At 45.0% G+C, this 13,783-nt stretch overlaps 1 protein-coding gene across 1 annotated transcript in view; it reads right to left on the bottom strand.

The window, feature by feature from the left end:
- Positions 1-749: 749 nt before the first annotated feature.
- Positions 750-13,783, bottom strand: part of AGPAT5 (1-acylglycerol-3-phosphate O-acyltransferase 5) — a 93,031-nt gene continuing 79,997 nt past the window's right edge. Inside the window, exons 7-8 of the mRNA XM_040349816.1 lie at positions 3,598-3,721; positions 750-1,367 (exon numbers count right to left, since the gene is read on the bottom strand). Of these exons, the coding sequence (XP_040205750.1) occupies positions 1,142-1,367; positions 3,598-3,721 (350 nt within the window). The 3' untranslated portion in view covers positions 750-1,141. The remainder of the gene's footprint in view (positions 1,368-3,597; positions 3,722-13,783) is intronic.

Genomic DNA, 13,783 nt, shown 5'->3' with positions numbered 1-13,783 from the left:
AAAATGTTCTAGTTGTCTTAGGTTTCATATTGTGCACAATACGAGTTTTGATGGTGGGGTGCAAATTCAACAATCAGAAATTAGTTTGTTCCATTAGAATCAACAAAAAAATTTCAACCTTGTTCTTTAGTTTTTTTTTTGCTCTTTTCAAAACCCATTGTTGAATTGACCTCTAACTCTCAGATAACTGAACATGACATCTTTTGAACAAAATTCTATAGGTAGAAGACTAGATTTAGTACAGACTTCCCAATTCTCTCTTCTTTTTTTCTCAGAACCGTTAATTGGAAATATATATATATATATATATATATATATATATATATATATATATATATATATATATATATATATATATATATATATATATATATACCCCCATACTCCTATCTTGATGTGTGAAATTTTAGAGGTCCCCTGGGAAAACACTGCCTTACTGAACAGGTAGGTTGACAAAAAACAAAAAATTAACATTTTCCAGGCCCCAGAAAATGCAAGGCTTTAAGATAGACAGAAGTTATATACATGTGACTGAAAAGTGTGTACAGTTGGATAATATAAAGTTCCATTTGTAAAACAAATAATTTGAGGTCAAAGGTTAGAAAGGTAAACTGCATCTTCGAAAGCCAGCTGGGTTCAGTAACCTCTAATGGTCTAGCTGCAGAGACATAATAAACAATTAGGCTAAAAGATGGCTGTGTACCAAAACTGCAGATTTCATGTTTTGTGTATTTAGTTCTGGTTATCTATTTTTTTTTTTTTTTAATCTGGAGCCATAAATACCAGTTCTAGGCTGACTTGTCTATTGGCACATTTACTTATTCAAACTGCGTGGCAGCAGCAGATTTGTAACCTTTGACCATTAGACTGGGTGGTGCACACACTACTGTCAGGTAACAAAAGAGTATTCCATGGCTATAAAATATAGTTGGGATCAGTATACTAAGTGACCCTTTTCTTTAAAGTTAGGAAAATTTGAATTGTAAGCAAATACCAAAGATTATTTGCATGACATGTATCACATTGGTATCAGTCTTACATTTTACTAGATGACCATGGATAAGGCAATATTTACAATGTCTCCTGTTATGGGAAAAAAAGTTTTGGTATGATGTGCAGCTGGACTTGAGACCAAGTCTGTTCAGGCCTTAATGCTGACCCATAGACAGCCAATTAAAGTTGCATATATCCACGTGTTGACATAAACTTTTCTTCCAGTTTCTGTACATAACATGCCAGCAGTTACACCAGTTAAAAGTAACAAAGACGGTACAGTCTTTTTCAAGGCGAGTTTGGCAGTATGACCTTCCCCGGGAAATTTATTGCGTTTTTCAGGATCTGCAGCCTCATAAAACTCTGTCAGTAACCTAGAAGAAAAGAATACAATTGTTTATTTTGTGTTAAACCAAAAACAGAACTGTCAAAATGTTAAACTTATCTGTGCTGAAAGTTTCTCACAATGACCATGACACAACGGTATGGCCTATGCCATATCAAAACTCAGTATTGTTCATTGCAAAGTATTACATGTTCCGTCAAATATATACCAAGCTCTACATTATTTTACAAAAGATGGTGAGTATTGGACCTCATTTTTGGACTAGTAAATAACTATGTTTACATCTCAGGTAAGCAGGCATTTGGGGTAAATGTGAACATGTTAGAGCCATGTTTTAGTACCATTTATAGCAAGCACCGTCATCACGATGCTTTCCAGTATAACTCATTGGCAGGACCAAACAGGCTCCAAGAGAAATCAGCAATCTGGGAGGACTGGTGAAATGAAGCCACAGGGGTAACATCCCATGACCATCAAGTGCATTCATTGGAAACAATGCCAGATGGCGGAACTTCCAAAAATCTTTTTATTGAAGCTTCATATGACAAGTGGTTGACAGATGGAGCAGGGAACAAAGAGGTAGACGTGTTTCGCGCAAATATCTGTGCTTAGTCATTACCGGTATAGGGAATGACTAAGCGCTGATATTTGCGCCAAGCGCGTCTACCTCTTTGTCCCCTGCTCCAGCTGTCAACCACTTGTCATATGAAGCTTCAATAAAAGGATTTTTGGAAGTGCAGCTGTCCGGAATTATTTCTTCACATTGCACAGCATGCGAGCTGGGCTAGCACCTGACTAGTGTGTGTGGGGATTAACCAGAGACTCACTCACCTGAAGCATCTTTTTTTGTTTCATGGATTAGTTGGACTAAGCAATTAAAATGTAAATCTTTGGAAGAATTTATAAATGAGAAAGGAGAGGGCAGCAGACCATGCATTATCTTTTCCATTCTGAAGCTTCCCTCCAAACACTTTGCATTTCTTATATATATAATGTGATGATGTACTTGCCAAATATGCTGCAGAAATCTCCCTTCACCGAGTCTGGCTACAACCATTTTAACTGTGTGCAGCTGAAGCTGCTGCCTGTTCACTTCCTGGATATTTATACTGGCACACCTCCAGCCCTGCAGCTCTCATTGGGCCTAATATGACTCACCCCCCTCCCTTCCTGGCAAACTCTTACAAGAGAGAGCTGTGCACGTTGTCATAAGCCTAGGCTTTTTACCAGACAAGAAATAGAAAGTGGGCTTTATAAGGTATTTACTGGCAGAAAAAAAATGTTTTACTATCCAAAGTTAAAACAAGGGCAGAAGATTTAATAGATGAAAAAATGGCTAAAGGTCTGCTTTGACACATTTTTCATTTATAATCTTGCTTTGCTAAACAATGGAGATGTGCTCTGTATTGTGAGCTTGCTAATGGAATATTGTGAACTTTCGTAGGTTGCATTCCAAGTTTTATGTTCCCTCTCAAGCAAAAAGAAAATGTCTATACCTTTTCCTTAGCTATATAACACATCAATTTGATTTCCTTAAAAGAGCCTGCTGTAAAATGACACCCCCATACTTTCAACATTCTAATCAGGAAAACACAAATGAACGGTCCTGAAATGCCTTTTTATATATAAAACACACTGTGCTCTTCCAGAGGCTTCTCTGCTAAAGGAGATACGGGGAAATAAAGGGCATCTTATCAGAAATAGGAGTTGCTGGTGTTGATGTCTTTAAATATATTTGTTCCAGGGCTGATCATATATCTTTTTGCATTATAATTTATTGATTCACTGACCTAAATCAAGCATATGCAGGTCATGTAAATCACCAGGTTGTAGAGGAAAGACAAGCAGTTAAGACCTTGAACAAGCCACTTCATAAACAAGGCATTAGTGACCGAGATAGCTTTGTCTGACCTCTAAGCCTCTTCTTCAGCAAAAAGATCACAAAACCAAAACTAGCATTTAATGGGATGTGTGACGATCAATAGAGAGTCCCCTTAGAACAGGTGTCATCAGCAAAGATATGCATTAACTTTTTTGTTTTCTCTAGATCATCATAAATTAATACTCCTCTACCTTGACAAACAAAGCAAATTAATTGAATGTAACTGATGCAAAACAAATTTAGTATATCATTTTTCCCCTTTTAAAATTATACTTTTGCTTTTACCTAGCAGGGTGCAAATAAGATACATTAGCAGTCAACTCTGATATCAGCAATTCATAAATTTAAAGGGGTCATTGGGTCTCCACACACGTACCTGTCTTTGATTTCAAACCGCTCATGTAGCCACCTTCTCATAAATGTTTGCTCCTTGGGTATATCCTTCACACTGATACGCTCCACAGCTATATGAATTCTTGGGCATTCCTTGCACAGAAAATCTACACAATTGAAATTAGAAAAGTCTGTCAAAGTATTAAAAAAAAAAAACCCACACCTTTCATTAATGTCATATTAACCACTTCCGCACCAGCCGCTGCAGTTATACTACAGCAGGTTGGCTCCCCTGCGCAAGCCACCGTAGCTGTACGTCGGTTCTTTAGGACGCATCTGGCAGTGCGTGCCAGAAGCGTGTCCCTGGAGCCGATGCGAGTGGCAGAGCACGATGACCGCCAGGCACCCACAATCGCTCGTGACAGAGCGAGAACCAGGATCTGTGTGTAAACACAGATTCTAGTTCTTTCAGGGAAGAGGAGACAGATGCTTTCATACCAAGTATGAAAACCGATCTCTCTTCTCCGCTAGTCAGTCCCACCCACCCACAGTTAGAACACTTGGGAACAGTTAACTCCTTGATCGCCCCCTGGTGTTAACCCCCTTCCCTGCCAGTGACTTTACACAGTAATCAGTAAATTTTTATAGCAGTGATCGCTGTATAATTGTCACTGGCCCCAAAAATTTGTCAAAAGTGTCCGATTTGTCCGCTGCAATAACAGTCCTGAAAAAAACAAAACAAATCAAATAAATCACTGATTGTCGCTATTACTAGTAAAAAAAAATAAAAATGCCATAAATCTATCCCCATATTTTGTAGACGCTATAACTTTTGCGCAAACCAATCATACGTGTATTGCGATTTTTTTTACCAAAAATATGTAGAAGAATACATATTGGCCTAAACTGAGAAAAAACATTTGTTTAAAAAAATAAAAGTTGGAATATCATTTATTATAGCAAAAAGTAACAGTATTTTTTTTCAAAATTGTCACTCTTCTTTTGTTTGTAGCTCAAAAAATAAAAACTGCAGAGGCGATCAACGAAAGCTCTATTTGTGGGGGGGAGGACGTAAATTTGTTTGGGTACAGCATCGCACGACTGCGAAATTGTCAGTCAAAGCAAACCAGTGCCATATCGCAAAAAATGCCTGGTCCGGAAAGGGGGAACATTCTTACTGGGCTGAAGTAGTAAAGTCTTGTTTTATTTATTTTCAAGCAAAAAAAAAAAAAAACACATGTTATACCTACCTGCTCTGTGCAGTGGTTTTGCACATAGCAGCCCCGATAATTCTCTTCTCAGGTCCCAGGGTTCCTGGCCCCTCCCTCCTGCCAAGTGCCCCCACAGCAAGCGGCTTGCTATGGGGGCACCTAAGCCGAGCCTCTGTGTGTTCATTCAGACACAGCTGTGGCTCAGCCACGCCTCCTCTCTCTTCTCATTGGCTCACTGACTTTGATTGACAGCAGTGGGAGCCAATGGTGCCTACTGTTGTGTCTTAGCCAATCATGAGGAGAGTCCTAGACAGCCGAGGCTCTCGCACAGCATCACCAAATTGAGATGGGGGATCAGGTAAGTATTAGGGGGGCTGCTGCACACTGAAGTTTTTTTAATCGTAATGCAAAAAATGTATTAAGATGAAAAAAAACTTCTGTCTTTAGAACAGTGGTTCTCAACTCCTGTCCTCAGGACCCACCAACAGGCCAGATTTTAAGTATTACCTTGGGGGATGCAGACTAAAATACTGCAATCACAAATTATATCACCTGTGATGTATTTCAGTTATCTTGCAAACCTGGTCTGTTAGTGGGTAATGAGGACTGGAGTTGAGAACCACTTTAATTGAGTGTGGGAAATACTGCTATAGCTTATGTGTTTCCAGGTACTACTGGTCGGTATGAACCCTAAAGTTGTTGGAGGAAGTTACAAACCCTAAAACGTTATAGAGTGAGCATGTGGGGACCCAAGTTACAGCAATGTGCTGGGTGAATAGAGCATTGTGTGTTAAACAATACATAAAATTAAATTAATTTGTTTAGGAAAAAATAGGATTTTTTGTACTCACCATAAAATCCTTTTCTCTGAAGTCCATGGACGGACACAGCTCCTTAAATCTTGACAAGTGGGTTATGTTCCCTGTTTACAGGAGAGGACTAGGCAGAAACATGTTAAATAGTTAAATACATGTTACATTAACAGAGTTGAACAGCCCCGCCCAGGGGGGCGGTCCCTCCAGACATAACCCTCCTCACTGTAGCATGCAGCCTCAGTTTGTAACAAGCAGTACAAACCTAAAAAGGAGGGGTGGGAGCGGTGTCCGTCCATGGACTTCAGAGAAAAGGATTTTACGGCGAGTACAAAAAATCCTATTTTCTCTTATCGTTCATGGACGGACACGGCTCCTTAAATCTTGACAAGTGGCACGTACTATGCCTAAAGTATGAAAGGCCGAAACCTCCTTCGGAAGAAGGGAAGGTCGCGGGCGCACCATCACCTAATCCTTCTGGAGGATCAAGCATGGCGGCTTGCAAGACAAGACCGCCAACTCAGAAACCCCTCTAACAGAGGTAAAGGCCAATAAAGGGGCCACCTTCTGGAGATAGTGTCAAGAGAAAATCTCTCTGATGTTTACAAAAGGAAGGCTCCTGAAGAACCAAGAGCACCAGAGTCAAAACTCATGGGGGAAGAGATGGGCCAAGAGGGGAAAGTATATGACAAACCCCCTGCACACAAAAAAGGGGACCCACCAGGGAACGGGCCGCAAAAAGGCCACAGAAAGAACACAGCCAAGGCTGAAATCTGCCCCCAAACGGTGCTTTAAGCAATTTTTAGATCTACTCCAAGCTTTAAAAACAGCAGGACCCTGGACACCGAGTACGTCAGTGGATGTCACTCCATCCCTTCGCACCCAGAGATGTAGGCCTGCCAGGTGCGACGGTAGATCCTCCGGAAAAAGACTACGGTGCCCTCAGCATTGTTGAGATAACCGAGTCAGACAGACCCCGGTCACCTAAAGTCTGGCTTCCAATAACCATGTTGAGCAAGTCAGTGACTGTACAACAGGAGGAAGTATAGGACCATGAGACAGAGGGACCTCCTGCCCTGGCAACCGCCAGGGTACCTCCGCTACCAGGCGCCCGATATCGGCGTACCAAGGACGCCGAGGTCCATCTGGAGCGATTAGAATCATCGGGATCTCCTCAGCCTCCACTCTGAGGAGCAGCCGAGGAAGCAACTACCATGGAGGAATGCCGATACAGACCCCACAGGGCCACCAGCGCGGCTGATGCGTCTGTACCAGATCACTAGACCTGGCCACTAACTTTGACACCCTTGCGGTGGAGACGAGATCCATGCCCTGTGAGGCTCACCTCCTGCAAGGGAGCCGAAACACCCCAAGCACAAAGACCAGTCGCCCTGGTCCAGCATCTGGCGACTCCAGTAGTCCGCCTGCCGGTATACCTGATGGTAGACCGAAGCCACAGCCGTGGCGTTGTCCGGCTGAAACCAGATCGGTCGACCATGAGGACAAGCATAGCCTGATCGCCTAAAATAGTAGGATAATGAACAGTAGACAGCACCTGGTATTCCCAGGTGGTCTCCCACCCAGGCACTAGCCAGGCCCAACCCTGGGTAGCTACCGAGACCAGACACATTCAGGGAGATGTGGCCGTAGGTCCACGCAAGTTTAGCGACTCAGGGCCGACTGGACCCCCCAGTTTTGTGAACCCCCCAGGTTCACAACCTGTGAGCTGGCATCCGTCGTAAACACGACCACTGGATAGAAGAAACAACTTCGCGGACCGAAGAGTCGGGGATCTCTGTCACCAACTCAGAGACTGACTAGGCGGCACACCGGAATCTGACGATTTCAGAGACAAGAGATTTTTTACCACCTGGACAGTATTTCCCCTGGAAACCCAGTGTGGAACTGGGCATACAGTACCGCCTTGAAGGAGGCTACCCACAGGCCCCAAACCAGCAGGCGCCCGGAGAGAAGACCGATTGCGTGATGCCAATACCTTCACTGCAGACTGAATAGTCTGCAATTTCTCCAGGGGAAGAAAAACCTTTGCCACCGAGGAGTCTGGATCAATACTAGATACTTCAACGCTGAGTCGGAACCTAGCATGCCCAGGATTTGAACCCTGGGTCGCACACATGGAGGGCAGGCTTGCTGCCACTGAGCTACACCTTCTGGCCTAAATGTTTAACACCCACCCGAATCTTCGGAGGGTCTGAATGGGAACAACACATCCACTAGGTCGGAGACAGAAGCTGCTCTCAGAAGACGGTCGTCCAAGTAGCCAATGAGGCAAAGCCTCACTGTCCCAACAAAGTTAGGATAAGTGCGAGCTCCTAGCTGAAAACATGGTGCCGACGCCAGATCAAAAGGGAGGGCCACAGGCTGACAGAGACCCTCTCTCATCACGAAGCACAGAAAAAAAACACTGACATGCGCAAAACAGGACATGCATGTATGCGTCCCTGATGTCCGAGGACGTCAGGACATCCCCCGGATGGAGCACAGCTACCACCGAACAAATGGATTCCATGCGGAACTACCCGACGTTCACAAAAAGGTATTTAGGGCCTGAGGCACATAGAAAACCCCAAACCTCTCGTCCTGCAGGAAAGGTAAAATTATCCCGCAGCTTAGCAAATCCCACACTGCCCAAGGCAGGGCCGTGAGAGGAAGACACGAGGAAAGAACTTTGTTCTGTGGATAGGAGGAAACCCCATCTAGTACTCCGAAGAGACCACCTCGCAGACCCACTGGTCGGAGAGCAGGGAGGTTTCACCGAATTGCGAACCTGCAAGCTGCCCCTCCCACCTAGAGACAGGGAGGGAAGGCTACATACATTGGCAGGATCGGATTAATCCCCCAGCTGGGCCTTTGACAGCCTGGGAGGGTTGCCCCTAAACAATACACACACATAGTGTGCATGTATATTATGTAGGTGTATGCACACATATGCCTATGGAGGAAACCGGAGTACACGGAGGAAACCCACGCAGACACAGGGAGCGACAATGCAAGCTCCAGGCAGATTGGCGTCAGTGTCTGGATTCGAACCAATGAATCTCTTGCTGCCAAGTAATGGAGTTAAGCACTACACCACTGTGTGCATAAAACCATTCTGAAACAGAAGCCCTGGATAACAAGGGCGCAGCATTCAATGAAGCATCACAGACCTATATGAGGCCCTGGACCAGCTGGGCCGCTAGCCTAATAACCTCAGGAGAGAGTCAGTGCTCCTCCACTGTCTGGTGCAAAATGCTCACTCCGTGAGTTGTATACAGCACTAGGGGTCAGGACTACTCCAAGATGGCCGCCGAGCGTTCAGAACGCGGCCACAGGAAAATGGCCGGCGCAATGTAAGCTGTGCCATAGCGCAGCTATGACAAAATGGCCACCAATGAGAGTTTTCAATGTAATTTAAAAACCTCCCAAAAAATGGCACCAGCGCCGACTGAGACCCCAGAGTGGCCACAATAGGCACGGGTCAGTACTTCGGATCTTCTATCAGTCAGATCCACATAAGCGGGGGTTCACGCCCGGCGGTGAGGGACTACAAAAGCCCTCAGCGGCTTTTCTCATTCCGCATCTCAGAAATTATCAAAGAAGGGCACAGAAGGAAAAAACCTACACAGAGCGGTCTGATTTGTGTGATCCAAAAAAGACCGAGCCCTCGGCGGAAACTCCAGCTTACGAGAGTCCCTTGCGGTAGTACAAAGCGCACCCATAAATACCTTATTCTACTTTTTTCTTTTTTTACTACCCAGGTACCTGGTCCATGGCTCCATAACAGAGCACTCCCCAGGGGATAACGTGGGAAGGGGGCACTCTTTTACCGCCCGCAGTCCACCCCCACCCTGGCACAAATGTGTCCAGGACGAATAAAAACTCTGTGGGAATCCCAGGTGCTAACACCTGCTGCCAACACCAGCAGGTGGGGAAGGACCCAGATACTGACTCCAAATATTAATAATATTTACATAGTGTGTATTATAATATGCACACCTGTCCTTACAAATAAACAAAAGCTCCTAGAGCCCTATTCAGGGCCTCTCACCCACTTGCTGTGCTGACCAGGGGTAACCAGGGGACTCACCTCAGGAGGAGCAGAACCGTGAGGTAACTGTGCGTCATCTGCAGGGACCGGTGTTTAAAACAGGAAAAGCCTCCTAGGGCTTTTTTTTATTTAAAGAGGAGTTCCACCCAAATTTGGAACTTCCTCTTAACCCACTCCTCTCCCCCTTACATGCCACATTTGGCATGTCATTTTTTTGGGGGGGGAGTGGGGGCTTCAGCACGAGTGGGACTTCCTGTCCCACTTCCTCCTTCCTGTAGGCGACTAAGCTTAATCGCCTTCAGGAAGTGGCTGCTGTAGGCGATCGCTTAGGACACGTCACAGGTCCTAGGCGATCTCCTGGCCAATTACACGGCGCGGCGCCGGGCCGCATGCGCAGTGCCGCCGCTCGCGCATGCGCAGTGGGTGCCCGGCCGTGAAGCCGAAAGCTGTCACGGCCGGGTGCCCACACTGAAGATGAAGACGCCGGCCGGGGAGGGGGGGAGAGGAGCGGAGCCCCGGCCGGCGCGTCGCTGGAGCAGGTAAGTGCCTGTTTATTAAAAGCCAGCAGCTACACTTTTTGTTGCTGCTGACTTTTAATAAACATAAAAATGGCTGGAACTCCCCTTTAAGGATAAGACACAGATACAGCATAAAAAGCAAAACCGTTACAGGTGGGTAAGGATCACCAATCAGTCAGCGTCTAACTACTCGCTGAAGTATAATCATAAACATCTGTGCTCATCACAGGGCTTTTTACCTCACAGGAAAGCCCCATACAAAAAAGAAAAAAACACAGGCCAGATAACACAGTCCCCTCAGGAAGGCCCCCTCCCCCCTGACAGTGGCAATGTTAGCAATGCAGCAAGGAAAAAGGAGCAGGGAAGGGAGGAGAAGAGGCCCCCCCGAACCCCAGCCGTACCAACCAACCGAAGCAGGAGGGACTGTACTTAACCGTCCGAGCGAGGACTCGCTGAAGCATTCCTGACAGAACTACAACCGCAATGGGGGTAGCTGTCGGCCCGGTCCACTGAGAGACAACACCACAGCCCAGTCATATGTGGACCTCGGAGCAAAGCTCACCGGCCACCCCAGGAGTCATGGGGTATGGCATGGCAGACCCAGCCTCTTTGCAAAGGTGTGCCCACGCTTGCTGGTCGGACTGAGTAGACTACAAGGATCTATATTATCCAGCCTGTCTCTCAGCTGACAGTTGAAAGAAGATTCTACAAGAAAAAGTAAAATAAAATAAAATTTCTCCTCAGGGCGCTGGGCCCAAAGGGAGCCATATGTCTTTCTCCTTGCTAGGCACAAACGAAACTGAGGCTGCATGCTACAGTGAGGAGGGTTATGTCTGGAGGGACCGCCCCCTGGGCGGGGCTGTTCAACTCTGTTAATGTAACATGTATTAAACTATTTAACATGTTTCTGCCTAGTCCTCTTCTGTAAACAGGGAACATAACCCACTTGTCAAGATTTAAAGGGTCACTAAGGGAATTTTTTTTTTTTTAGCTAAATAGCTTCCTTTACCTTACTGCAGTCCTGGTTTCATGTCCTCATTGTTCGTTTTTGCTTTGATGTTGCTGTAATTCCTCTCTGTTCTGGACACTTCCTGGTTGTCTGTTTCCTGATCAACACAGTACTGGGAGATTTCTCACTGTGGTGACTAATCAAGGAGGTGTGATTACTGTGTGTCAGCACCAATCCAGTTTCGTTTTACAAAGCATCACTGCCCTCTATTGGCTCTTTGTCTCTGTACATCAGAGAACTAGGAAACAACAGCAAAAACTAAACTAAACTGCAGGTACATCATATGATTGTTTATCTATTTTTAAAAGGAATCAGTTAACTATTATGTCTCTATACCCTGTAAACAGTAATTTCAGCAAAATATTTTTTTTTCCCTTTAGTGACCCTTTAAGGAGCTGTGTCCGTCCATGGACGATAAGAAATATTACTTAATACAATATATACACATACAGTGCCTTGCGAAAGTATTCGGCCCCCTTGAACTTTGCGACCTTTTGCCACATTTCAGGCTTCAAACATAAAGATATAAAACTGTAATTTTTTTTGAACAAACAACAAGTGGGACACAATCATGATGTGGAACGAAATTTATTGGATATTTCAAACTTTTTTAACAAATAAACTGAAAAATTGGGCATGCAAATTTTTTTTTTTTTAACAATAATTTTTATTGGGTTTTCACAGAGATATTAACCACTTGCCGCCCGCCAATGACATATTGACGGCGGCAAAGTGGTTGTAGAATCCTGACTGGACGTCATATGACGTCCTCAGGATTCTAAACCGCTACGCGCCCCGGGGGCGCGCATCACAGCGATCGTTGTTGCAGGGTGTCAGTCTGACACCCCGCAACACCGATCTCGATAAAGAGTCTCTCACGGAGACTCTTTACCACGTGATCAGCCGTGTCCAATCACGGCTGATCACGGTGTAAACAGGAAGAGCCGTTGATGGCTCTTCCTCACGAGAGTAGAGGAGAGCGGATCGGCGGCTCTCCTGACAGGGGGGGTTCGCGCTGATTGTTTATCAGCGCAGCCCCCCCTCGGATCGCCACACTGGACCACCAGGGAAGCCCACCCTGGACCACCAGGGAAGGGCAAAAAAAAAAAAAAAGATGCCAGTCAGTGCCCACAAATGGGCACTGACTGGCAACATGGGGAAATCAGTGCCGCCCCACAGTGTCCATCAGTGCCACCCCACAGTGCCCATCAGTGCCACCCCACAGTGCCCATCCATGCCCAGTGCCCACCTATCAGTGCCCATCTGTGCCACCCATAAGTATCCATCAGTGCCACCCATAAGTGCCGCCTATGAGTGCCCATCAGTGCCGCCCATGAGTGCCCATCAGTGCCGCCCATGAGTGCCCATCAGTGCCGCCTATGTGTGCCCATCAGTGCCGCCCATGTGTGCCCATCAGTGCCGCATACCAGCGCCGCCAATCAGTGCCACCTAATCTGTACCCGTCAGTACTACCTCATGGATGTCCATCAGTGCCATCTCATCAGTGCCGCCATATCAGTGCCCGTAATTGAAAGAGAAAACGTACTTATTTACAAAAAAATTAACAGAAAAAAATAAAATTTTTATTTTTTTTCTAAATTTTCAGTCTTTTTTTAGTTGTTGCGCAAAAAAAAAAAAAAAAAAAAAAAAAAAATCGCAGAGGTGATCAAATACCACCAAAAGAAAGCTCTATTTGTGGGGAAAAAAGGACGCCAATTTTGTTTGGGTACAGTGTAGCATGACCGCACAATTGTCATTCAAAGTGCGACAGTGCTGAAAGCTGAAAATTGGCTTGGGCAGGAACGATCAAAGTACATTCCAGTTTTCCGTCAAGAGTAAGAATGTAGTACATAAGAGAAGCAACAGGTTACAATCAATTGCAAGTGTTCATTGTATATAATGCAGATAACAAAGAGAGGTATTTCGGTTTTGCTATGAGCACACAAAAGAGAAGAAAAAAAAAATAGAACTAAAGACAATAAAAGACAGTGTGACCAAAAAGGCTAAGTCAAACCTAAACAGACACTGGGTTCACAAAAATGTTGCTGCTTTGGTCCAACGTGACCATGGAAGCCATTTTGTGTGAATCTCAGCATACTTTCCAGTACTAGAGGCCATTGTCAACTCGTAGTTGTAGTGCAGATTTACCAAGTCAATAGTACTTTCAATCGTCGGGGATTGGGTATCTTTCCAGAGTCTAGTTATACTCAGTCGAGCTGCAAGTAAGATGTTGGTGACTACCAGTCTCATGTTGTTGGGGATCAGGTCGACATGCATATTGAGCAATGTCAGTGCTGGCGAGGGAGGTATGTTGGTTCCTGTTATGTCTGATAAAATTTGGAAAATATTCGCCCAGTATGTTCTGATAGACGAACATGACCAGAGGATGTGGAAGAGATCACCAAGATGTCTTGTATATAGCGTATACCAGTGGATGTCCAATGTGACGGCGTGCAAAATTATTCAGCCCCTTTACTTTCAGTGCAGCAAACTCTCTCCAGAAGTTCAGTGAGGATCTCTAAATGATCCAATGTTGACCTAAAATGACTAATGATGATAAATAGAATCCACCTGTGTGTAATCAAGTCTCTGTATAAATGCACCTGCACTGTGATAGTCTCAGAGGTC

Source organism: Rana temporaria, chromosome 4 (genome assembly GCF_905171775.1).
Source record: "Rana temporaria chromosome 4, aRanTem1.1, whole genome shotgun sequence".
NCBI lineage: Eukaryota > Metazoa > Chordata > Amphibia > Anura > Ranidae > Rana > Rana temporaria.
The sequence above is the reverse complement of the archived record's forward strand: the minus strand, read 5'-3'. Positions and strand labels throughout refer to the sequence as shown.